A 26,718-nucleotide genomic window follows, 5' to 3' on the forward strand; every position below is an offset into this window, starting at 1 on the left:
AACAATGAAATTCATCTGCAAAATATTTTATCTTACTCATTCTCAGTCATTACGTATCTTTTAAATATCAAATTCACCTCTTCTCAAAAATATCAATTCTTGAAGTTTTAACATTGAAATGCTACAGGTTTGATTTTGAGATTTTTTTTACCTCTTCTACCCTATTAGATAGAAAATATCAAAACTATTTTTCTTTTGTTTAAAATAAAACAAAAATCAGTGCTTATAAGTCAGAATAAAATTGGATGATCAGTAGTCATATAAACATAGAATTTTAAGTTACTTTTCAGTGTTGCAAAGGTTCTGTGCTGAAATCATGGCCTAACTCTTAAATATTACATAAAAATCAGTACCATTGTAACACTGTAAATCTTGTTATTTCTGAACCAAGCAGCCAATAAGTGTTTATAAGCAATTACTCTATGTCTAACTTTGTGCTAAGCACTGTAAATTTTTTAAAAACTTAAAACATAAACTTTGCCTACAAAGTATACACTGGACTAAATTACATAAATCAATTACTTAGTAACACAGAGCTATATGCACCACAGAGCATTATACACTGATATAACAAAATGCTAAATCGTAAAATATAGACAACTAAAGAATACTGTATGTATCAATATACTAAATGCAAAAAGTAGAAAGAGGACAAACCTATCATGAAAGGCTTTACTGAACTCCCTCACTGAACACAAGAGTTTATTAACTGCATCTCATTTTATATAATTATTTGACTTGGTGTCATAGCTTCCAATGAACGTGAGAGCAACTACTGGGCAGGAACTATCTTACACTTATCACATAAACCTCAAAGCACTACTGTGTAGGCCTTGTCACATAGCAAGCACATAATAAGTGGAATTTACATGCTTGGCTTTTTTAAAGTCCCTTTCACCAACATATTGATTCATTGAAAAGATGCCAGAGCAATAAATATGTTACATGTGACAACTTGAAAGGAACAATTAAGTGGAGAGAGGGATTTTCTTCTTATACTTTTCTATTTTCTCCAGATTCTAAGATAAACAATAAGATCATTTTAAAACATGTTTATTCCATCAGTCGTTCTGAAGAGAGAGAAATATGATTAGACTGTAATCTAACAAAATAATCCCCGTTCCTCGCTAAGTGTCTGCTTTCCATCCCTGACTTCTTACCATGACAGCAGAGAGAGCCGACACAGAGCCCAGACAGAGAATGCCAGTGGTGAAGCTGGGGTCTATCATGTATGGGATCATTCCACCCACACTAGCAGTCAGCAAGCCTGCATTGAGTAAGTGCCTTCCAGGGAGCAGGAGAGGGGCAGAATTCAGGATACCTAGAACCAAGCACATGGCAGTCAGAACCTAGAACATGAAATAAGAAACTCCCACACACATACTCCTAAGTGTATGTCATTTAATCCTAAAGTACCAAAATGTAACCTTAGAATTAAAACATAGTATTTAAAATATCACATTATATCACCAGATACCAAAACATAAAAGCAAAGTAGAGTTCTTACACATAACAAATATTAACGGAAGAGTTCTTACACATAACAAATATTAACGGAAGTAAGAAAAGTATGACTCAACTTTTCTTTGATCACACACATTTCTTTACTCTCTGCCATGGAATCTTGAAGAGTCACTTTTTTCCCATAGGACCAAGACGGAAGTTGTTAAGTGTGGTTTTATTTATGTGAAACTTCAAAACAAAGTCCTAGCACACTAGCATTTCTGATTGTATCAACTGAGCCCAAGTGAGAAGAACCTGGTTTGCTAGTTGTTTCTGACAACAGAGCATGAGACAAGGACGTTGTAGGTTTGAGGTTCTTTTTGTGATTTTTTAAGCTTCACGGAAGGTCATTTAATTTTAATGACTTGATTACTAAGAGGCAAGACCAGAGTTATGAATCACAACTAGTTTCTCTAGACTCACTTTTTCATGAAAACACTGAAAGTAGCCCATGTGACGGTTTTTTTGTCCTATTTTCATGACTGGCTTTAGCAGTAGCAAAAGTTGCCAAACTAGAGCCCTAAGATGTGCATTTATTTTCAAGATAAGCACTGTATACCAATCACATGAACTTATTCAATAAGCTTCTCTCTATTTTGGAAAATACATAAAGTTCATTTCTGTGAACTCTGCACATGCATCTCTAACCAAAGATTATGAAGATGTTATTTTGTTCATATGTATTATCAAATGTCAACTAGTCCCTCTGTGCAAATTTCTGCATACCGGTTTCCTCCACTAGCTGCCCTCACAAGAAATAGCTTCAAAGCGTTATGAGTATGAGACTTACAAGGAACAATAAAGGGAAGCCATCTTTATAGAGAGAAAAGAGCATTTATGTACTTCTGAGTGCTACGCAAACTCTTCACCTAACAAGTTCTACTGTTGAGCTATTTTCTGAAATTGAAATGGACCCCTAAACCCCCGAAACAATAGAAATTTACCTCTACGTTATGTTGAATAACTTACCCTGCAATTTTCCGTAGGCAACAAGAGACCCACTAAACGTGACACCACCGATGTAAGTACCGAGGTAGGCCACAATCTTGGTGAGATTTGCTGCTGGATCCACAGCAAAATGTGGATATTCTACAATATACTCAGCTACGCAAGTAAGCACAGCGGCCAAGCCCACTAAACTGTGGAAAGCAGCAACTAACTGAGGTAAATCGGAAATCTGGATACGTTTGGCAATTGTCAATCCTGTTGGAAAATGAAGGTCAAAGAGAAATTAAAATTTGACAGACCCTGGAGAAGTAACCACAATAAAGACCACACTTCTATCCTTGTCACCAATAAATATCAGCTTCCAAGTATGGGCTAAATATAGTCTATAGAGACTATACAGGAGGTAAGGGCACTGGATGTACTTGTACATACCCTTTCAAAATAGCAGGTTTTCTCAACACATCTCACCAAGGCCCAACTCCAAAAAACCCAAACACACACAGCATCATCACGTGCCTCTTCCCCTTGCAACTTTCGAACACGCCCCTGGCCTACCCCATCTTCAGATTACTTAACACTCCAATTAAATCCCCTTAAATTCTCCCCACAGCATGAATAACCCAGGCCCTCTTCTCTATAAGCCAACACTTGCTCCTGAAACAGCTGGAATATGAAGAAGACATAGGTTTTCAGGTGGGTGGGAGGGAGCCAAGGCCAAAGGTAAAGAAATGCAAATATGTTGTGGATGGGGAAAAGGGGTGGAAAGAAATGCAAATATCTGTATAGCAAATGTCCAAATTAGGAGAGTCTAAAGGAGTTGCATGGCTCTAGATAGGTGATATAGAAAGAGTGGGGCTCAGAATATTTGCTAAGATAATGTCTAAAAGGTCTCCTGCCATGAACCTACAGCCAGGCATTTATCTTCAAGTACCTTTCTAGGCACTGTCAAGAGAGGACCCAAAGCTTTCCTGGGGAACTATAAAAGGGGGCCAAAAGCTAATGCTGTCCTGGAAAATATTTAACCACCAGCTCCTCAGAATAAAAACATTTGCGTGTATACGTATACACATGATTCTTTACTGATATACAGGTATGTACACACAATTTTCAAATAATAATAAAATATGCAATACTCTTTATTGTAAATTCCACAGAGCCAACTGATTTTCACAAAATGCTTTGGTTAATTTTTGCCAAACTCTTGTATCTGTACCCAACCTAGTATTTGCAACTGATGAATGAGTGTAGTTCCCACATGAATGTTGGAAAGTATTTTTGTTTGCATTAACAAGTCAGATGAAAGTGAAAGAAGATATATATGTGAAAACTTCACTGTCAACCATGTGAGTGATGACTTCACTCACATGGTAATAACAGTTTTCAAATACTAGAAAAATATTTGCTCAATCTTTTGTGCTATTCACAATGTAACGGCTAGACACAACACACTTTGAAGTTTAAGCTGCATTATTAAAATTTTCTCCATCACTTTCCTAGGTCTGGACAATCAACAAAACAATTTGTAGCATTTGTTGATTTCCATGGTGTAAATACAACTACCCTGGCCAATTTCAAGCTACCAATGTGATGTCAATACAACTACCCTGGCCAATTTCAAGCTACCAATGTGATGTACCAATGTGAGGTACAGTCGCTCACTATTACATAGTATTTCTACCATACAGATATAATAAACATGAATGACCTCGAGAGCAAAAATAACAAAATCTAATAAATTAATCAGAAAGTTATAGATAGTATTATTACTTTTGTTTCTAATATAATTTATCTATTTTAGTTTGGTGAACAGTCATCACAATTAGTATAATTCTCATTCAAATACAAACATTTTAAAACATTTAATTGAGCAGGTCCATCAGCTGAGTCAAAAGAGTGGGCTAAAAAAATCGGCATGGGCATTCACATAAAGGTAGAAACCCACAAGTGCTTACCAATGGTACCGCCCAAAGCCATTGCTCCAGACATCTGAGTTAACAACTCTGGGCTCGGGTTTAGGCCTCCCAGGGTGGCTGCCAGGCCTCCAGACACCCCAATCATGCCCAGTGCATTGCCAAGACGAGCTGTTCCCTGGGTGGAAAGGCCGGCCAGGGCACCAACACAGCACAGACCTGAGCCCAGGTACATGATCTTTCCAAAGGAAACAGAAGAGAGAGAGAGAAGCTATCAAAATTTTCAGTCTATTAGCAGGAGGACCTCTCCTGAGGAAACATGCCTCTCTGCGGACAATTTTAAATTCGGACAATAGAGGGATCGATATGAGCTCTTTCAATGTCTCTATATTTTCCTATCCATTAGGGATATTAAATACCTGAAAATGGTACTTGCAATTATATGATTTATGAAAACGGGGTTCTTCCGGATTTGACAGCATGCACAAATGCATACAAAGTGCCCAAATTTAAACTGAGTTATTGAGGGCTCTAGACGTGACCAAATGCTATTAGTATAGAGGTGCCAACTGCTGACGTTGTGTCAGGTACCACGCCACACGCTTTATTTATGTTGTAACCCAGTCCCATGAGATTCACAGGAGGAAAGACTCATCACCCTCACTTTACAAAAGGAAAAACCAAAGCCTGAAGACGTTACAGTCTTTCCAAGGTCAAATGATCAGTAAATAGCCAATCTGGGTCAGGCCTGGTCTCTCTGACTCACCGCTCCAACTCTTCTCAAAAAAAGACTGTTCATTCAACAAATGCTCCATGTTGGAAACGGTAAACCAAGAGAGACATGATTTTTCTGCTGTCAGAGAGGTTGTAATAACGATAGTCATCGAAAAGAAATGGAAAATACTGAGGTCGAAATTGAGTCTCTATTAAAATTACATGTAGACATAGAACTTTCAGAAGTTCAACTTGATCGTTTCTTCTTCTACACAGTGTTAATTTTTAACCTATCTGTTTTAAATTAATTGGCACATCTAGTAACAAGATGATGCACTGGATTTATAGGGCAGAAAAAGTAAGAAAAGGACTAATATTTAATAATAAACATTTTTCTGATTATTTCATTGCGTCCCTACAACTATCCAGCCAGGTCTATAAAGAGGATACTAATAACCTTTTCACATGTGGAAAAACTTAAGAGAGAAACAGGTAAACCCACATTTGCACATTCCGTTAGCAGGGTCCTGATTCTTAGGGGATGAGAACGCTTTATTTGACCAGGATGTTTCTAGAGTTATTGTTGTATTTGCTTGATAGAGTTTAAATGTTGGTAATGACAATGTTAAATACAATTGGGGGAAAAACCCAGCGGAAAAAAATTAAAACTTTCAAAAGAGCTTCTTACTTGTTCAATATTATAACCACTGGAGAGGGCAGCTAAATAGCCTCCAACAAAGGTACCAGCAGGCAGCAGATACAGATAATTGTATTCTGGGGGATCAGTGGGACGCTTGAACATATCCAACATTCTCTGAGTCACCAGAAAGCCACCTTATCAAAGCAGATATAAAACAGAAAGAGGTTATCTCTTTGAGCAACATGATTTTTTAAAGTGTTGCAATTTTTCTATTTTAAGCAGACCTATATCATCTATGGATAAGCATTTTAAATAACATTTTAGACCCTCAAAATCAAAAGTTATTCTACTTATACAAGCCAGTTCCACTGAAGGGGAGAAAAAAATCTGAACTTGCTATCAAGGCAGAACCAACTATTTCTGCATAACTGAAAGTAAACAGCCATTCAAACAGCTTGGGAATGTAAATGACCAAAGGCCAGGATTTATTTTCTAATAGGTTATTCTGTTTGTTAAACCTTACAATAAATGATAAAAGAAAAAAATTCCATATTAACAGGCACCAGGTTTCTTGGACCCATTAAAGAATTTTTAGCTACAAAATAGCATCAGATGAGCTTTGTGCACAAATGAGGTACTAAGCTTCCAATTTTTAGAAACACACACAGGCCAGGGTAAGGCAAAAGGCTAAACTTTTATCTAAAATTATACTCATTTAGAGATGTTATGGTGATAGCTCTAAGTCAACTTAATTCCAAACTATGCATTCAATAATTTTCCAATTAACTTGTAGCAAGATATCAGTTTGTTTGTTTGTTTTAGGGTTCTGGGGAGTGGTTTTTATAAAACGAGTTTCTAAAAATTACAGATGGGCAAAATAACTAATTTTCCTTCACAGAGAGCATTTATGGTCTGAGTGCAACATTTCTTAAAGGCACAAAGTCTTAAAATCAGAATGTCTATCTTACATTGGCTTATATTTGCTTCTCATGTCTCTATTAAGTATAGTACTCTGGATTCTTTTACCGTCATCATACCTGCAATGTTGACTGAGGATATGAATGTAGCAAGAGCAGCAAGGCCCTCAGGAGTTGTGGAAGGATACAAGTGTCCTCCCATCAGCGCCAACCCACCAACTGCAGTCAACCCTAGGAAGAAAGCATCAATATGGTCAATAGTTACAGTGACACCACCAAATCACATGTCATAGCTGAAGGACCTCACGTGCACAGAGTCACAAAGAAGAAAGTTCTCACACACCATTCTCACTGATGTACTACTGTGGGCAGAGAGTTAACAAACCTTTTTCTCTTTTTGCCTAAGAAGTTCAGCTTCCTTTAACTTTCTATCTCTGTTCCCCTGCTAAAGATATAAATCAATAAGGATATTAGACACCATTGTTTATGGTAAAAAGGGACCCCTGATGAATAAACTGCATCTAAACTGGAACTGTTGATGAACTATCATACAAGATGGTGAAGCCATAGATTTGGGCTTTCCTAAGGACAGTGCTCTTTGGGATTGGACACGCTCCCTGTGGAGACGCTGGAAGCTATGCCTGTGGCAATGTTATAAGACAGGCCCACTGGAGCCAGAAAGCTTCTGTGCAGAGCAGCTCCACATCCGTCCAATGTGGGTCTCAGTCCTCCGATCTGAGCTCTCGCTGGGGGCCAAAGAGAACAGCTCCTGGGCAGCAGTGTGGACTGCTGCATAGACTGCTGGAAAGACTCAAACAGAAAAACACCTGATGTGCCCCGCTGGCCAGCTGTGTCTCCTGTCCCATACGCTACAGTGTGAACGTGACGCCAGGTGTGGTCTACTATAGACTTGCTAGACGGATTGTTTTGCTGAATTTCAGAGCCCCTAAACGATGCTGCAACTATGACTCTAGGAAACACGGATTTCCATATTCTATCCCAGGAGTCCTTTCTTTAAAGGAAACCATAAGTAAAAGAAATAACGACTCTGCACTGCTTGAAATGGAAGCAGCCTAAAGCTTGACCCGCTCCCTCGGCCTCTTACTTCCAACCCCACCCCCATACCCGCTGGGAGCCCAAGTCACCACACCACCACCTCAGATACAAACATACAATGTGAAAAGACAGACTTTATGAACCTCATTGAAAGTGCTCCTAGAAGCCCATGAAAACCTAAGATGAGAGAAAACAAGAGAGAACAAACCTGAGATTGCATTAGTCACAGACATCAGTGGTGAGTGGAGGGCAGGGGTCACCCCCCAAACAGTATGGTAGCCCACAATGCCAGCCAGGCCAAAGGTGGTCACCATCTGGGAAAAGGCTAAATTGGGAGCTGCAATGCCCAAACCCAGCATCCCAGTGAGACCTAGAGAAAGAAAGGAAAAAGTGTCATCTGACATCCAATTATCTCGGGAAGATTAAAAGCACACATATACGCACACATAAACAAACATGTGAAATAGTCAATGCTTTTAAATTCCACACCCTTGCCAACATCGATCAGATTTTTTTTAGACATTTCATGATTGGGAAGGGTGTTAAAGAAATTTTGAACAAATCTCAATTTCCTGACCACCGCCCCCAAAATAAAATAAACTGTAAAGATCTAGTAAAATTTATGAGTCACCTTAATAACAATTTGCAAGTTTTCCTTTATATAACTTCCCTGTTTTAAGTGTCACTGACAATGCCACATGTGTTTATATAAGCGTTTTTATTTCAGAATTACAGGCCTATGGAGGAGCTACCAAAGCAACTTCAACTTGGGCAAGACACCTTTATAAGACAGGATATTTGTAAGGCCAATTTTATGTCACTCTCAGATTTGGCTGAGGAAGAGGGATTTGAAAAGAGTAGGAAGGATTTCATTCACTCCAGCACCTCCCCAAAACATATGGCTTCCACCCACCCAGGACAGAAGTTTTGCAATTGCTCCTGAATCTGGACTGGACTGCTGGCCAGGGCAGTCAGCTCCAGCCTCAACACCAGGTCATCAAACAGGATTTTACAAAGAAGAGGGGGGAAAAAAATACAAATTAAATTAAGAATGTGAAGAATACAAACAGTCAGCTGGGAACATACATCTTTAATTATCGCCTTTCCTAATAGCAAACACGTGAACGGCTGTTCCGCAACAGAAGGAAGGGTTACCTAGTGGTCAGTAAAAACAGAATAATAATGGATGACCAGGGAGCTGGAATTTAACTTCCCTGAATTGGGTACTTTTTTTTCTTGATATGAACTATTTCTTTATGAGTGGTACAGCTGGATCATCTAGGAATTTACATTAACTTTACCTTAAGTCATTCAATAAAACTGTAGTTTCAATTTATACTTTCCCACCCACATATAAGATTTCCAGTATTCCAGTGCATGGCCCGTTAACCAACTGGAGGGAGAGTTAGAGAGAATATTGTTTTGTGTTCCAGTTAAACATTAAAGAAGCTATACAGGGCTGTGGTTAAGTTCCTTTCCTTAAGCCAGGCTGCCTGGTTCACATCTTGGTTCTACTGCTTGCTAGCTGTGTGATCTCAGGCAAGTTACTTAATCTCTGTGCTACAGCACCGTCATCTGTAAAATTATTAACCCTTTCTGTCCTCATCTGGAAAAAGAACTCACACATCGGAAGATTTTCTTACCAACTATTTAACAAACTAATGTATTTTCTATAATACATTTAATAATGTCAAATGTGCTGTTTCTATAGTTTGCATAACAGGAAAAAGAAGAGAAAGGCAGAGAAAAAAGAAAGAAAAGCGGAAAAAAGCAAATGACATTCTTTGAAAAATGCTATCAAACAGATTCCTAACATATAATCAAGAAAAACACTTGTTCTTATCATAAAGGAAGAAGTTCAAGGCAAAGAAAAACAAATATAAGACCATCTTTTTAGTCACTGGAATATGTTACTGTCATATCTATTAAAATGCAATAAACTTTGACTTAAAGAAAAACTTAGAAAAGTAAATCATCATACATGCCTCACTGTATTTCCTAATGAATCTCAAAGAGAAATGGAAACTTACAATCCTTCTGATAATGTATTTCTCCATGCACAATACAATAATCTGATTTCTTTTTTATAAGTAAGTACAAGTAGGGACGCTGCCCCATCTATTCACCATGTTCACAATGAGAGGTTTTTCTGGTCATTTTGCTGAGACTTGCTCTTTATTCAAGGAGAGTTACATACTTAGCTTTAAAACATCTGGACTCACATGGGAATTAGGAGAATGCTGAGGCTACAAGAATTCTCTGTGCCTGGTGCTGGTCCTTAATTCTTTACAGTTTGCTTTTGTTTTGGTTCTAAGCAGATCTAAACATTTTAATTCATTCTATGAAAAAGAAACCAATTTAAAATCAAATATCTAAATGTCAGACTCAAACAGTTCATAGCCAGAATGAATTATTTACCCATATTTTACAATAATTCTTTAGTGTTTTCATGAAAATGAATTTAAAAACAAAGACTTTATGCTAAAGTGTAAAGAAGAGATAAACATTAAAAAACTGAATTTTGTTGTTTACTAGGTGAATAACTGAGAAAGTTAGTCAAACGCTCAAAGGCTTTACCTGTATTACAGTGCTTATTCTTCAATGTAAACGTTTGGCTCCCCAGTCTTACCCAGCTGTGCAGATAAGCACAACTAATGTTTTATAAACCACAAAATCAATAAATGAATAAACAAACAAACAATCATATTCACTTAACTCCAGTACAATCTGATGTACATCACTACTCAATATATTTGATGTAGATAAAAATATTAAAATATATTTTCAATGTTTTTATAAAAGGAAAAGTATTAATAGCCTGTATATTATTTCATACACATTCATTCCTGTATTTAGCACAATGCCTCTATCTCTTGGGGTAGGCAATCAATACAATCTCCAATTCCTTAGAGGTGGAACAGGTACCATATTTATGAAAAACTGCTTCTATCAGGCCCAATTCGTAATGGAATCCAAAGGACAACAGTATTTCATTTACTGATTTTGACAATTCATACATTACTTTCAAAATTCAAACATTCAGTACTAATCCTGCTAAATAGGATCCTCACCTGCTGTATATGCAGAAGCCGTTGTCATCGTTCTCGTGAAGGGTGAAATAGTAGCTGCTTTTTCAGCTTCCAGCTCAGCCACTGTCTTCTGTTTTACTGGGGCACCTTGAGGAATATTTTTTGGTGTGGGAGCAGGGAAAATCACTTCACCATCCTAACAAGAATTAGAAGAATAGTGCTTTTTTAAAAAGTCAATCCAGTGTTTCAAAAACACAGAGGATAGCAATAATGCTGGGGGAAAAGGTTCATATAAAAATAATTTTATATAAATTCATATAATTTATAACTTACTTTATATAAATATACGATGTTTGTATTACACATACATGCATAGATATTATAATTTGTATGTGCATAGAAGACATGGAAGAATAAAAATCAAACCCTTAAAAGCAGATAGGTTGGAGACCTATAGGTTGGAGTAAACATTTTTTACTTTATTCAATTCTGATTTTTTGCTTTATTCATTTCTGTTTTTCAAAAGCAATGCATATTTTAGGTGAGTCATATAATAAATACATACATATTTAGTTGTGTATGTAAGTCTTTGGAATATATTTATTTAAATCATTCTGCATTTTAGACGATTTTTATTGACATAAACCCAATACATCAACACTTTATTAGAATATATCCCAATTTCAAATAGGATTCTTCCATGAACAGAAATCCTAAAATAAATTTAAAATGAAAACAGAGGAAGGAACAGATCTCTTTACTTACCTTCATCACTACCGTTCCTCTAATGACATGACCCATTGTACCAAAGTCAAAGTCATCTTTCACTTCATAATAAAAATTATCTTTGTCGGGGCTGATGGCCTTCAGGAGCTTGGTGATGTTGTTGGAATACAGGGTGCTGGCCTGAGTGGCCATTCGGCTGGGAAGGTCTGTGTAGCCTATGTGAGTAATTCCCTAAAAATGAATAAAAATACAGTCAGAAAGCTCTATTATCGTATGCTCCCCTTCTTTCTAGGACAATTCTCAGTCACAGTCTAGGCTAAGTTTTGAAATTTTCTATCTTTATAAATATATACACATACTGACACACAAATATCTATTTCAAAAGGAGCTTTAAAATGTGCCTATTTTTATTTCTAAAAATTTCAGGCCTCAGTTTTTCTAAACATTTAAAGGAATAAACACTCTCGTACAAATCATTGAAGATGTGGGAGTTGGTGCATAGATAGAAGAAGAAGATTTTTGATATACCTTATGAACATACAACTCTCCTGGCTTAGTGGTTTCAAAGTTTCCGCCAGCCTCAGCAGCTAAATCCACAACAACTGAGCCTTCCTTCATTGACTCGATCATTTCTTTCTTAAATAGAACTGGAGCTTTTTTACCTAATAAAAATCAAAGAAATCAGTACAAATTATAATTTTTATTTATTTTTTTTAAAGATTTTATTGGGGAAGGGGAACAGGACTTTATCGGGGAACAGTGTGTACTTCCAGGACTTTTCTCCAGTCAAGTTGTTGTCCTTTCAATCTTAGTTATGGAGGGCACAGCTCAGCTTCAAGTTGTTGTCCTTTCAGTCTTAGTCGTGGAGGGCACCATGCGACTCCAGGTCCAGTTGCCGTTGCTAGTAGCAGGGGGCGCAGTCCACCATCCCTTGCGGGAGTCGAACCCGGCAACCTTTTGGTTGAGAGGACACGCGCCAACCAACTGAGCCATCTGGGAGCTCAGCGGCAGCTCAGCTCAAGGTGCCCTGTTCAATTTTTGGTTGCAGGGGGCGCTGCCCACTATCTCTTTCGGGACTCGAGGAATTGAACTGGCAACCTTCTGGTTGAGAGCCCACTGGCCCATGTGGGAATCGAACCGGCAGCCTTCGGAGTTAGGAGCTTGGAGCTCTAACCGCCTGAGCCACAGGGCCGGCCCATAATTTTTATTTTTTTTTAAGATAATCACTGTTAACATTTTATTAAATAAAAGCATTATATTTATCAAGTTTACTTAAATTTACCAGTAAAAAAGTTTTAAAGAAAAATAAGAACTTGCTGACTTTCAGAAAAAGGCTTCTTTAAAACAAGAAATATTCTTCTAAAGGAGTTTTCTAAACTTTTAAATAAAAAGTCTTAAGGAAAATAGGTATGTTTTAGGTATAAAATCTAAGTCAAGTGTCATGAAAATCAGAAGACAATGGTGATATCAAAATAAAAATTTAAAACCTCTATTTTTTAATTTGAAAAAGAACCTAAGCCTATTTAAGAAAAAAAAAATCATAGAAAAAGGCACATTTGGAAAATATTATGAAAAAGTAACAAAAGTACTGGTAGGAAAAAAAACAACAGCATAGGGAAATTACAGCAAAAGCATAAAATAGATTAACCGTAACTATTCATGACACTCCTAATTCTCCTTTCCTCTTTTTTTAATTAAATTTATTGGGGTGACACTAGTTAGTAAAATTATATAGGTTTCAAGTGTATGTGCAATTCTATGATACATCATCTGTATATTGCATTGCGTGCTCACCACCCAAAGTCAATTGTCCTCCATCCCATATATTTGATCCTCTTTACCTTCTTGTACCACCCCTCTCCCACATTCTAAGTATTACAGTAGTCTCTAAGTACTCAGAAATTTAACATCAGAAATTTTAACTCTTTCAAGAGACCCCTAAAGTCCATAACACAGGTGAGAGTGGTCATTCTCCTAAGGAGCAGTAAGAGTGTAAACTGCAAAGCCAGTGTGCAGGAGGGACCCATTTAGCTAGCGAGCAAGGCTTGCTATTTGCTAAGCGTGGAAATCTCAGTGCTGCTCTTCAAAAGTGGTTCACATCCAGTACCACTCATGAAGAAATAAACATTTTGCTCGTTTTCTTTTTTTTTTTTAGGGTTGGCAGAGCCCACTGAGACTTTTTGGAAAAAACATTTGACTTGGCTTTTAGTTGGGGGCATGAGTAAGAAGCAGCCCTACAGGCAGTAGACTCCTCCTCCAGGGGTGGGCTGAGGACTGGAGTGTCTCCTGTGCTCAACAATCCCTTGCTCAGCTCCTTTCTCACAGGGTCGGAGGTCAGGAGGGACCTCGGTAGCCTAGCCTTGTACTTGGGCAGGACATCATATGACTCAGACATCAGCTTGCCATCGAGAGTCTCAATCTTCTTCATAACCACGGTCTTGGAGGAGCTGGTGCTGGTGCAGCTGAAGGAGCCAGAGGCCCCACCAGGGCTGAAGCTGGACTGGACGTTTAGGCTGTAGTTGAAACCAGGGCTTGTGACGTTCCCATAGGCCGGGCTCAGCCCACCTGGGTAGCCAGCCACTGGTGGTCTTGGTATGGATACTCATGTTTTGCATCCCATACTCCAACTGGCTCTCCTCACCCTCCAGCGCTTCCTATAGGTGGCGATCTCCACGTCAAGGGCCAGCTTGATGTTCATCCACTCCTGGTACTTGCACAGCTGCTGGGCCATGTCCTGCTTGGCAGTTCTCAGAGCAACCTCCAACTCGGCGACCTTGGCCTGAGCATCGTGAGGGCCAGCTCCCCACACTGCTCAGCATCAGCGATGGCAGCCTTCAGGGAAGCCCTCTGGCCTTTGAGGGCCTTGATCTCAGCCTGTCGTCAGCTGATGTTCCAGTTCATCTCAGGAATCTCTGCCTTTGTGCAACAGTCATCCCCGTACTTCCTAGACAACTTCTGCAACTCTTTTTACTTGCTCTGTACATGGTCTCAGCCTCAGCCCTGCTATGGTTGGCGATCTCCTCACACTGGGCCTTGACCTCAGCGATGGGTCTTTCCAGGTTCCAGGGAGTGGCTGTTGTCCGTGGACAGCATCAGACGTGTCAGAGATCTGGACCTGCCGCTCACAGATCTCCTCTGCATACAGGTGCCTGTAGAAGTTGATCTCATCAGACAGTCCTTCCAGGCGAGACTCCAGCTCTACCTTGCTCATGTAAGCTTCGTCTACATCCTTTTCTTTTTTTTTTTAACTTTTATTTTTTTAAGTGTATTTTTCCAGGACCCATCAACTCCAAGTCAAGCAGTTGTTTCAATCTAGTTGTGGAGGTTGCAGCTCACACTGGCCCATGCAGGGATCGAACAAGCAACCCTGGTGTTACGAGCATCGTGCTCTAACCAACTGAGCTAACCGGCTGCCCCCCATCTACATCCTTCTTGATGAGGACAAATTCATTCTCCATTTCTGTGCGCTTGCTGCTCTCGTGTTCGTACTTCTTCTTCAAGTCTTCCACTAGCCCCTGCATGCCGCCAAACTCCAACTGCAGCCTGTTTCTCCTGGGCCAACGTGTCCAGCTGCCACCAAAGGATGCTGATGTGGCTCTCGAACATGGTGTCCATGTTGCTGCGAGTCGTCTTCTGCTGCTGCAGGAGGTTCCACTTGCTCTCCAGAATCTTGTTCTGCTGCTCCAGGCTCCGCATCTTGTCGATGATGGAGGCAAACTTGTTGAGGGTCTTGATCTGCCCCTTCTGGTTGTGCACGGCCTGGATATCAGCTTCAGGGCGCTCAACAGGCTCTGGTTCACTTGGACAGCTGTAATGGTCCCCATACTCCCAACCCCACCCTAACACCTCGGCCAGACTCATGTTGATGCCCAGGCCAGCCCAGTAGCTGCCGCCTGCCCGAAAAGGACAAACTGCTGATGCAGGAGCCAGTAGCATTCGAGTGTGAGCAGTTGCTGAAGGCCTGGGGGCCAGAAGTGTACACCTCGTAGGTCATCTGGGTCACCCTTGTGGACATGGTGGAGGCTGGAGTGGGAACGAGGAGGCAGAATGACACAGAGACTTGAGAAGAAGCCAAAAAGCTGCTTTGTGCTTGTTTTCTTAAAGGAATAATAATAAGCAACTAAGGAAACTATGTGCACCCAAATTGGACAATGCATGAAGATCATAAATGTCAATGGAACATTCAATAGTAATTTATGAATTACAAAATAGAATATTTCTAATCATCTTAACAAACGTCACCATTATTTTCCTACATGCTATATTAATCTACCTTAATTTAACATGGGATAACTTCGAGGAGAGTCAAGGAAATGCCATGAAATGAAAACAGTGTAATACCACAACTCCGAAAGGCTTAGGAACACTTATACACTTTTATTCCCACTCAACAACTATTTATTCCCACTCAACAACTATTTATTCTACACCTCTGCTAAGTCAAATCCCATTCCTGGTTGCTGGAAATATACTGGCATATAAACAAAAGATCCCTGTTCTCATGGAACGTACTCCTCATGAGACATTTCACATTTTAAATTCATTCACTAATTCTTACATAGAAGATAAAGCACCAAATATAAGGCTTTTGCAAGCTTACATACATCTATATGTTCAATGGGACCCACACTGTCAGTATATTATCGAGCTCAAGTTTACTAAAACAATGTAAGTACCTAACTCAAAAGAAAAAGGAAATAAACTTGTGATATTAGTAGCAGGAAAGCAAAGAATTAGTAGCCTAATTATCTTTCTCTCCTCTTTTAAAAGTTTTCAATTCTCAGTTTAGAAAATTTTAGTAAAAAAACAATTTTATTAAAATTAAAATTTGCATGTAATCTGTTTTTCAATCTACTTGATTGGAATAAATATTATTCAAAAACGAAAAATAACTTTTATAGCACGTGAAAAAAAGTTGTAAAGATACAAGTGGGTGTTTATATGATACCTCCTTCCTTCTCGATGCAAACTTTACACTTCCAGGATAAAGTCCAAATCCTAAGCCTCCTTTTACAGAAGGTCTTTGTCCCTGGGTTGAAGCACTCTTTTGAACACTCCCTCTCATTACTGCCCCACTCGAGCTTCTTGCTCCAGCCACACTGGGCTGGCTGCCACATAGTTTGTCAGATGATCTCTGGGTCTCTCTTCTGAGTCTCCACAAAGAGTGAGAATGAAGGGATATTCTCCCCAAAGACTCCCCAAAGACTTCTTCCCTGAAGTCCTGATAGTTTCACCACTTTTCAAAATTCTCTGGAAGTATTCCCTTCCTCTACCCTCCCCACTGTAGTCCAACAAAGGCATCTTGAATATTTAACTAAACTTTAGTCAAGCGTGAAAATTTAGGGATGCAAATCACATACATCTGAGGACTCTTCCTTAAATAAAGGTTATGCTGTTCAGCTCTGCAGTGATTTAAAACTATGGGTCATGTGGTTGCTTCCGCATGAAGTGGCAAATTGAAAGAGCTAACCTGTACTTTCCAGGTATTTACTGCCATCACACTCCCCCTTCATGGTCCAGAGCCACTTCTCTATTAACCAGCCTCTTGTTTGTTAACTTCTCTATTAACCAGCCTCTTGTTTGTTACAGCTTTTCCTCCTACTTTACTTGTACCCTCTCATCTTCGGTTGACATGGCTTAAACTATTCTTGGCTATATCCAACTGGGATCCAGGTCCACCACTTTTGTCTTTCAAATGCACCAACCAGGCCATTGACCTTACAAATTTGATTTGGTATCTAACTAATTTCTCCTGCCCTTGAAATTCTGAATTCTTTCCTTCTTCTGACCAATCATCTACATATAGCTAAGAATTCATCCTGGATGGTAACGCTACCTACCCACTTCACCAGACATCAAGTGGCCAAAACCATTGAAGCTCCCTAGAAAACATGTGAGGTCCCACCTATTTGTCCTCTTTGATTTTACTCATTCAGCCTTCACAAAACAATTATGTAGTTGCTGACACAACTTTAAGCAGGCGGCACGCGCGCACACACACACACACACACACACACACACACACAATTTGTATCTTAACAAAGGTAACGGATAGTCTGTCCATATTATCACTCTGAAATTCAATCACTTATGAAAGAATAGCAGCCTTTCACATAACTTACTTAGTGTCTAGTCAAATAACTGGAGTTAAAAATTTTTACTTAAGTAACAGAGAAGTATTTAAAAGACATGGAATTACTATAAGTAAAAAGCACACAACAAAACAGTAGAGGATGCTCCCATTCAGTAAAAATGAAATATATATATACATATATGAGCTTCACATGTATGTATACTTATACATACATAAAATATTACATATACTATAGAGTTTCTATGAAATTCCATATAGTATAATGTTTAACCAGGATATCTTTGAGTGGTGAGACTAAGAATAATTTATTTTCTACTTTGTGCTTTCCTTATCTCCCAAATTTTCTGAGAGCTTGTTTTAATTTTATAATTAAAAAAAATTCAATAAAAGGGGGCGGCCGGATAGCTCAGTTGGTGACAGCACGGTGCTCTTAACAACAAGTTGCCGGTTCAATCCCCACATGGGCCACTGTGAGCTGCGCCCTCCACAACTAGATTGAAACAACTACCTGACTTGGAGCTGATGGGTCCTGGAAAAACACACATAAATAAACAAACAAACAAAAAAATTCAGTAAGGGCTACAGGGAATACAATGATGAATGTAACAGGGCAGCTGCCTTTAAGCACTCGCATGGATTAATTTTTTGAAAATTATAAAAAGTGCAGAGATAAAAATTAAAAACAGAAGGGAAAAAAATAGAGCCAAAAAAAGAAGCAGGGTAGTACATAAAAAGTTCCAAATGAGCAAATCGTCAAAAGAATAGGTCAAGAGAGGAAAAAAGACTGAGAAGGCATTTTCAAAATACTACCTTACCCTGGCAGCCTACTGTGATAAAAATGTACTGTATGATAAGTGAAACATCACAAAATGAAAGCAACAAAAGAAGTGAGATGATTAGTTAGGTATTGGGGGAAAAAAAATCTACCCAAACTTAATATCACACTTCAACCTAAACTCCACACTGTATAGGTCAAAATTAATTATAAAAAAAGAGAACCAACCCACAAAGAAAAAGAAAAGGAAGAAAAACCCTTGGTAAATAGCTCTCCAGCCTTTGGATTAAAAAGCACTTACTAAACTTAAAGCAATAGAGAAAAATTACAAAGGAAAATATCAATAGATTTCAATATGAAATATATGTTACAATCCTCAAAAAAAAAACACATATATGACCAAAAATAATATGATAAAAAGCTCACAGAAATTTAAATAAAACAAAACACTACGATCCTAAAAGATAAATGAACAATAAATACAAATGGTCATTTCAAAGAGAAACGGTAACAACCAACTAAAAAAAAATGTCTACCCTCAGTACGAACCAAAGAAATGTGAGTACAATAAATGAGATACTTTCTTTTTTGCCTAACTGAAAGAATCAAAACAATGTTGAAATGAAACATAACAATGTTGAAATGAAACAAATAACTGGACAGTCTATTGATGAGAGTATGAACTGCACAATCTTTCAGGAAAGCGTTGCTTATCACGCATGCATCAAGTGGCCACAAATGTTGATACCATTCATCCAGTAATTCTACTTCTAAGATTTGATTAATCCTGGGGAAATTAATAAAAATACAGACACAGGAATAATGCAGAAAAAATGTCCGATCATTATTTTCAACTGACAAAACCTGGAAATAAAAATAAATGAAAAGCCCAACTTTGGGAGAACAGTTAAAATATAGTACTTCAAACAAGAAAATTCTACAACACCATTAAAATATATTTACCAAGAGTTCTTAATAACTCATCATATTATATTAAGGGGAAATTTTTATAAGATAATGTTAAATAGGAGAAAAAGACATTGTATTTTGATCTAACATGATAAAAATGCATAGGAAAAAAGGCTGAAAGGCAATGGTAAAATGCTTTGTTTTTTCCACTTCAGTGGATTCTTTGTTCTGTATTATGTTTTACCAACCAAAGTATCTTGCCACAAAGAACCACGGTCAAGGCACAAAGGTAAAAGGAGACAAGCCCTGTTGAGGAGGTAAGAGGAACTGAAATGCTCTCAATAAACTCCAATTTCTCGTCCCAATCTTCTGTGAACCCGATTACCCAAGCAGTAGACACTAGTCCAAGTATTTTAGCATACATTGTTTTACCTTGTTTTGACAACATATGTATGTACCCTACAGGTTATTATTTGGGCCTAACATTAAATGATTTACATTCTCTGACAGGGGAAATGGCAAATGGTGAAGATGACAGCAAACAAGCAAGAGACGTGCTCTCGCGAACACTAGTTCCAGGCAGACATAGTAAAATGTTAATAGTGTTTTTCACTAAGTAGAGCAATCACAGATGATCTTTATTGTCTACTTTGTACTTTACTGCATTTCCAACAAAAGTCACATACTATTTTTATAAAATAAAGTACTCCTGCATAATCACAACCAGTTTCTGCTTTAAGTTGAAGACATAGATTAAAGAGTTGTACTAGAAGAGTTGAAATAACTTAGAAACGCCATTAGACCAATCTATTTACTTACCAATTGAAAAGGCTTAACTCAAAGTCATTTGCCCTGCCCATTACAGCACAGGAAGCTATAGTTAGGACAGCTTATAAAGACTGCGCCAAAACACTTGTAAGGGGGAGACACAAAACTGAAGATGAATAACAAACAGGGAGATGTGTACAGATTTATTTTTTTACAATACATAATATAGAAAAGAATATATACAATGTTTGATGCAAATTCTTCAAATATAAAGAGACATCCCATAAACCCAAGGAAAGCCAGGTGAAGATCTGAGATACAAGGATAAAAGATAGTGAGCATATCAGATTTCAAGACATAACTGTAGAAGTCAGAAGAGTTCATAAAAAGAAAGGCAGATAAGAGCGGGGTATTTTTAGAGGCACAATTGGGCTTTCCCTTTTTGAATGCTCATTTCTGTTAATTTTATCATTTAGCTGAAAAAAGATGAAATGTACAAAAAACCCAAGATTGTGACATTTCCTCAGCCCACCTCCCTAAAAAATGAAACCACAATAATAGAAAAAAATTAACAAGGAGAGAAAATTTTTTTAAATATATTTCCTGCTACAATACAAACTGTGGATGAAAGATTTGGCATGATGTTCAACTTCATGACATATTGCTTGGTTCCTTTTGGTTCATGGACATTAAGTTCCCTAGAAAGATTACTCAATTTTCCTCCCAGTTGGGAGTATACTTTCATACTTTTGCCAAGACAATGGTGGGATATCGTGCACTTACCACCATCATTCAAATATTCATTCATTTATTGACTTAGTACTTATTTAGTGCCTACCAGGTACAAGCTAGATAGGGAAGGAAATTTTTACTTATAGCTCTGAGGTCTAATATTTTAAGCCTGAAAGAGGCTGCATTCAAAGGTTAGTGATGAGTTTTATTACTGGAATATCTGAGATATTTAAAGGACTCATCTAAAAATTTTAATTAGAGTTTCCCAATTGGTTGGCCATTATTTGGGGTGCCTATGGATCCCATAGGTTAGTGTTCCGTATCTTTGAATCTCTGTGCACACCAAGAATTGACTATAGACTAAGAAAATTACTCATATATGTGCAATTTCTAGATGTATGCATGCATGTATAGCTGTGATTCATACAAAATCACTCTTAAATGTGATTTAATTCATAGTATCTTTTTATACTTAAGTATTTTCTTATTAATCAAATACTAAGAATGCAGTTATAAAAGTATTAAAATTAGAAACCTCTAGAAAAATTACTCATTTCTAAAAATAGCTTTAACAACTTATTGCTATGTAGCAAAAGAATATATCATTGGCCTGTCGACAACACTAAATTCAAAAAAAAAAAAGTGATTTAGCTTAAATCAAATACCAACAGTTAACGATTTACCAGAAAGTTTTGCAGTATTATACCCATCTGAATGAATCAGGCCTAACATTATCATCTGAAATCAGTAAGTTCTCAGATTCTATCTTACTGGGAAAAGAATCAAGCCCTCACAGACAACTCTAATGACAGATAAAAAAAAAAGAAAGAAATTAAGAGGAATTACTAAATATATTCAGAACAAGAAGACACCAAGATTAAACGGGTTTACTACAAAATTTTATAATGATTCCAAAGAGCATTTAGCATTACTTACTGGAATTATTCAATGGCATGTAATCAGATGGGGAAATTCCTAACTTCCTGGCCTGTAAGGCGTCAAATTAGACCAGCTTAAGAAAAACTTCCTGCTTTAACAAGAACACAGCACATTTAACAACACAGTAGCAAAGAGATTACTAATATAAATTATAGAATACATTTATGCAAACCAAAATAGATTTCTCATGAAAACTAGGATGACAAGGATAATTTTTAATCTAATGCAGTACCGCACACTGACTAAATGCCAAATAGAGCATGTACAGACTTTTTGAACTACAGTATTTACACATTAAGAAATATCACTATAAGAACACAGTTTTGCACTGAGCATTGTTGATGTTTAGCCGGCATCCATTTCCTCCTCCTGATTTCCATTTTCTCCACATTCTGTGAGGTTCGGGGGAAATGACCTCAGAAACTGTGCCAGACGTGAGCCTGGCTGGCCTGAGGGTAATCTCGTCAACTTATTAGTGACTGGTTCAGAAAACCAGGTGGAAGCCAAGGAGCATCTCATTGCCCTGCCAGCAAGGATGGTTCAGGAACGGGCAATAAATACAAGGGAAAGTTTGCTAAGGGTTTCTGAAAAAGAAGTTTCCTTGCTCTTCAAGAGCCAGCCATTAGGACTGGCCTGTTTTGTCCTCCAGATGTTGCGTTGTGCAAACTGGAGGCATGAAACGTTGTTGCCTTGTACTCCTGAGGATGGAACCAGCTCAAAGAAGAGGACGAAGCTAAAGACAATACACAGGAGCACAGCTAGAGCGCCATAATGCACACCTGTCCATGGTTACAGCTGGACGTTTTTCAGTTACATAACCCTTGAAACTTTTCTTATTTAGGGCAGTGTGCTGAAACTTACTGCTTCCGGCAGCCAAAGGCATCCTAATTGTTACACACCAAGGGCTCTTTTGTAACTTCAAAATCACAGATGGAGTTCAAGTATTGGGTCTTAAGCCATAAAAATGGTACAGATAAGAACAAAAGGGATTTTATACATATATGTACACATATGAGAGAAAGATTATGTAATAGACAGGACAGGCGGCAACAAAGTGCGGAACATTTGATCCCTGAATCCATTTCATGGGTCTCTGATTTAGCCAGCCTCATGGTACATAGAGCAATGTACCAATGCAATTCCTCCATCGCTATTAAAAATCACTAGAGGCTAAGACAGCTGTGTTCATGAATATAAAGAGATTCTGACCCAAGCTTAAATAGTCAAGCAGAGTACTTTATATGTGGGAACTATGGGAAATTTTTCTCTGCATAATTAATTATTTGTATAAGGAAACAGACAGAAAGTCAAGCTAGCAAAAACTTGGCTTTTACAAATTGGATGCTTTGAGATATTTCTAAACGTAATGCCTACAAAATATGATTGGTCAACAGCATATTTTAGTATATTGCAGAAATCCCTAAAGATTTATGGAACCTAAAAATAAGCTTTTACCTATTAAAGAACACATTTATAAAAAAATTTAAGGATTATCTTAATAATTTACCTCTCACAGCTACAAAATTCTGTACAGATAAAAATCAAAGTTAATCAAGATTTTACCATGGCTTTATAATTTATGGAAGTTCTCACAAAACAATCTACCAAACTTAAATGGTAGCACAAATAAGAAAATGCATAATACTCTTACATAAACTGTAACATGCTTTATGTTCCCTCCAACCCATGTTTAGATGTACATTAGCTGCCAAAATCCCTAAAAAATTAATCAATGAATATTTACTATACATTCTGATTTTACTAGTTAATATAAAATAGCCAAAAGGTTATCTGTAAAAATAGAAATAATACTCTTTCTTTCCCATTTCATCCAACTTAGTCCAGAATGAGCCTTAATAAAATGGGTATCTTCAGAAAATTCAGATAAAAAAACAAGTCATGTTTTCCACAGGAAAACCCATGCCAGACTGTCATTTAATGGGTGCTGGGTTTGTAACTTCATGAGTAAGTACGTCCATAGCCTGACGATCTCAGGGACTATCTTCGACATTCCACATAATCTTTGAGAATATCTGGACTTTTTGTTGCAAAAGTCAATAAAGCTTTTAGTCCTGAATACCATTTGCAAGACAAGGCGTCATCAATGGAAAAAAGGAGAATTAAGTTAATGTCCTATATGCCAGGCTCTACACTGGGTTTGTTGTTCATCTACTCCTCAAAAAAACTCTGCAAGGTAGAAATTTTATCCCCCACTCAGAGATGAGGAATCTGAGAGACACATCTGCTATTCGACAGTGGTACTGGCAATCTGAATCTACTCTGTCTCTAAATCCATGATCTGATTCCTAATGAAGAAATTAAACATAAGCAGATAAAATTACAAAGTAGGGAAGAGGAAAGAGGTTGCCAGCTATTCATCGAAATCCACATTTGTTATGGGCTAAATTGTGTCCCCAGAAAATTCATATGTTGAAGCCCTAACCACCAGCACCTCAGAATGTGACTGCACTTGGAGATAGAGATATTAAAGAAGTGATGAAGGGGTGGCCGCTTAGCTCAGCTGGTTAGAGCATGGTGCTAACAACACCGGGTTGCCGGTTCAATCACTGCATGGGCCACTGTGAGCTGCGCCCTCCTTAAGATAGATAGATAGATAGATAGATAGATAGATAGATAGATAGATAGATAGATAGATAGATAGATAGATAGATAGATAGATAGATAGATAGATAGATAGATGAGAGAGAGAGAGAGATAGAGAGAGAGACAGACAGACAGACAGACAGATAATAGATAGATAGATGAAGTTAAAATGAGGCCATTAGGATGGGCTTTAATCCCATCTGACTGGTCCTCTTAAAACAAGAGGAAATGTGGACACAAAAAAGAGACCCCAAGATCATGTGAGGACACAGCAAGAAGAGGACCATCTACAAGCCAAGGAGAGAGGCCTTGGGAAAAACCAAACCCACTGACACCTTGACCGTGGACTTCTAGCCTCCAAATTGTGAGAAAATAAAGTTCTGTTGTGTAGGCCACCCAGTCTGTGATATTTTGTTACGGCAGCCCTAGCAGGATATAAATTATTCTATTCCAGGGCACATAGCTAGGCCATAATTCTCAGCTTCTTTCAGTTAGGTTTGGCTACATGACTAAGTCGTAGCAAAAGAAAAGTGAGTGGGACTGGTGTGTGCCACTTGTATGCATCGCACACACAGTCCTCTGTGGCCCTTTCCCTGTGGCTGGCTGGGATGGAGACAGTGTCCAGAGTGACTTTCACAGCTTCATATGAATAATGGCAGCATTGTTATATCTGAATTCCCCAGATGATCACATGAAAGAGAGTTGTCAACCATCCATTACTGTTAAATCAGCAAGTAAATTTCTATAATTTCTATAATGCCTGACCCATTATACACTTTTGGGTTAATCTGTTACAGCAGCTAAACCACCCTAACTAATACTGTGGCACAAAAAAGGATAGGGAAAAGAGAAGGAAGAAGACACAGAAATCAATATGGTGGGAAATACAAGTTGTTAGCAGTAACTCTATCAGGTGCTGTTTCACCAAAACGCCTCAGCTTCCCAATCCTTTTCAACTCAGGGACTACCAGCAGGAAAGCACAGTGCTTCCCAACCTTGCAACATACTTCTGGAGAAATAACAGACCAAAAAAGAACATAATTCTGTGCCATAAATTTCCCTAACAGAACATTTGTTAAATTTAGCCCAGTTACTCACTAAATGTGTTCAAACACACTCTACGAAGTCAAGATTGATAAATGGCAATGGAAAGCTCCACATTTTGGCATCCTCCTCTTGATGACAAGTTGTCCTGTCAGTGATGAAAGCTATCAAGAGGTGTGTAGACAGCCTGTGGTTACCAACCCTTGGTAATGATGTTGCAACATTTAAGTATTTCTCTCTGCCCTTCAAAATTCTCAAAACAGATGAAACTTTGTAGAAGTGGTATTACAAAATTCCACATAACCATTCTCTACAAGAATACATTTAAGGGAGAGGAGGATGGATGGATGATTTCTCATCAAATATGTTAAATAATTCCAAAAATGCTGGAAATTACTGATCTATATAGTTTTGTCCTGTAAGAGCATAATGCTTACAGAAAAAAGGAAAAGAACAATCTGAAAAATAAACTTTCACTTTAGGGGAAAACTCTGTTTAGTCACCAAAACAATATTATCTTTGTGAAATTTCAAAAATGAACAGTACATCATTCTAATCAATTATTCTCTTGCCTGAAAGAACAAGTTTGAAAATTATTATGTAAAGTTATTCTTTTCTACTATATTTCTACTCCATGTGAAAGATGAATTCAGAGATAAGCAGCACCAGATGGAGAACTGATACTGACTTTCCAGGAGACTGTGAAATCCCTCATGTTAAATCTCATATTTAGCAGGCCTTCATATATCAGGGAAATGCCCCTCCCAATTCCCAGAGTCATGTAAAATTACCAAAAGGGTCCTTTGAGGGGTCTATTCTACAGACTCTAACTGGTATAGATAAAAAACCAAAGCACTATTACCTTCTTAGGTAATACGGATTATGCCTAAAACAAAGTCTAAGTATATATGGCCTAAGATATAACAATTTATAATGAAGCCATGCATATCTCCTTCTTAACTGGATAGAATACTTTTTAACTCCTAAATACATCTTCCACAACTTCCTAATTCTATCCCCTGAGAAATCTAAGTACCTCATGTTGCAAATTGGGCAAGTGTCCTAGTTTTAATAATCTAAGAAAGTTAGGTTCCCAGTCTTTTTTTTAAATTATAGTTGGCATAAATTATTATATTAGTTTCAGGTGTACAACATAGTGATTCAACGTTTATATACCTTACAACGTGATCACCTCACTAAGTTTAATAACTGTTACCATGCTTAGTTATCACATTATTGATTATATTTCCCTTCACCTTTTTCACCCATCCCTCCCCCTCCCAACTCCCCTCTGGCAAGTAAGGGTTTGTTCACTGTTCCTATGAGTCTGTTCTTGTTTTGTTTGTTCTTTTGTTTTGATTTTTTTAATTCCATATGTAAATGTAATCATGCGGTATTTGTGTTTCTCTG

General features: G+C 37.8%; 1 protein-coding gene and 1 pseudogene across 14 annotated transcripts in view; both read right to left on the reverse strand.

The window, feature by feature from the left end:
* Window positions 1-26,718, reverse strand: part of NNT (nicotinamide nucleotide transhydrogenase) — a 90,593-nt gene that overhangs the window by 31,611 nt on the left and 32,264 nt on the right. For all 13 annotated transcript variants that reach the window (XM_081053887.1, XM_081053886.1, XM_081053889.1 and 10 more), the window contains 9 exons: window positions 11,972-12,105; window positions 11,483-11,674; window positions 10,760-10,913; window positions 7,897-8,058; window positions 6,753-6,863; window positions 5,764-5,909; window positions 4,404-4,599; window positions 2,473-2,706; window positions 1,161-1,321 (listed from right to left, as the gene is read on the reverse strand). In XM_081053887.1, the coding sequence (XP_080910013.1) occupies window positions 1,161-1,321; window positions 2,473-2,706; window positions 4,404-4,599; window positions 5,764-5,909; window positions 6,753-6,863; window positions 7,897-8,058; window positions 10,760-10,913; window positions 11,483-11,674; window positions 11,972-12,105 (1,490 nt within the window). The remainder of the gene's footprint in view (window positions 1-1,160; window positions 1,322-2,472; window positions 2,707-4,403; window positions 4,600-5,763; window positions 5,910-6,752; window positions 6,864-7,896; window positions 8,059-10,759; window positions 10,914-11,482; window positions 11,675-11,971; window positions 12,106-26,718) is intronic.
* On the reverse strand, window positions 13,371-15,467 carry LOC308500232 (keratin, type II cytoskeletal 8-like; annotated as a pseudogene). Its single transcript has 3 exons — window positions 14,872-15,467; window positions 13,682-14,672; window positions 13,371-13,381 (listed from the first exon to the last, which is right to left on the reverse strand). The product of its transcript is annotated as a keratin, type II cytoskeletal 8-like (transcript).

This window comes from Rhinolophus hipposideros, assembly GCF_964194185.1.
Source record: "Rhinolophus hipposideros genome assembly, chromosome: 7".
In the NCBI taxonomy this organism is placed as follows: domain Eukaryota; kingdom Metazoa; phylum Chordata; class Mammalia; order Chiroptera; family Rhinolophidae; genus Rhinolophus; species Rhinolophus hipposideros.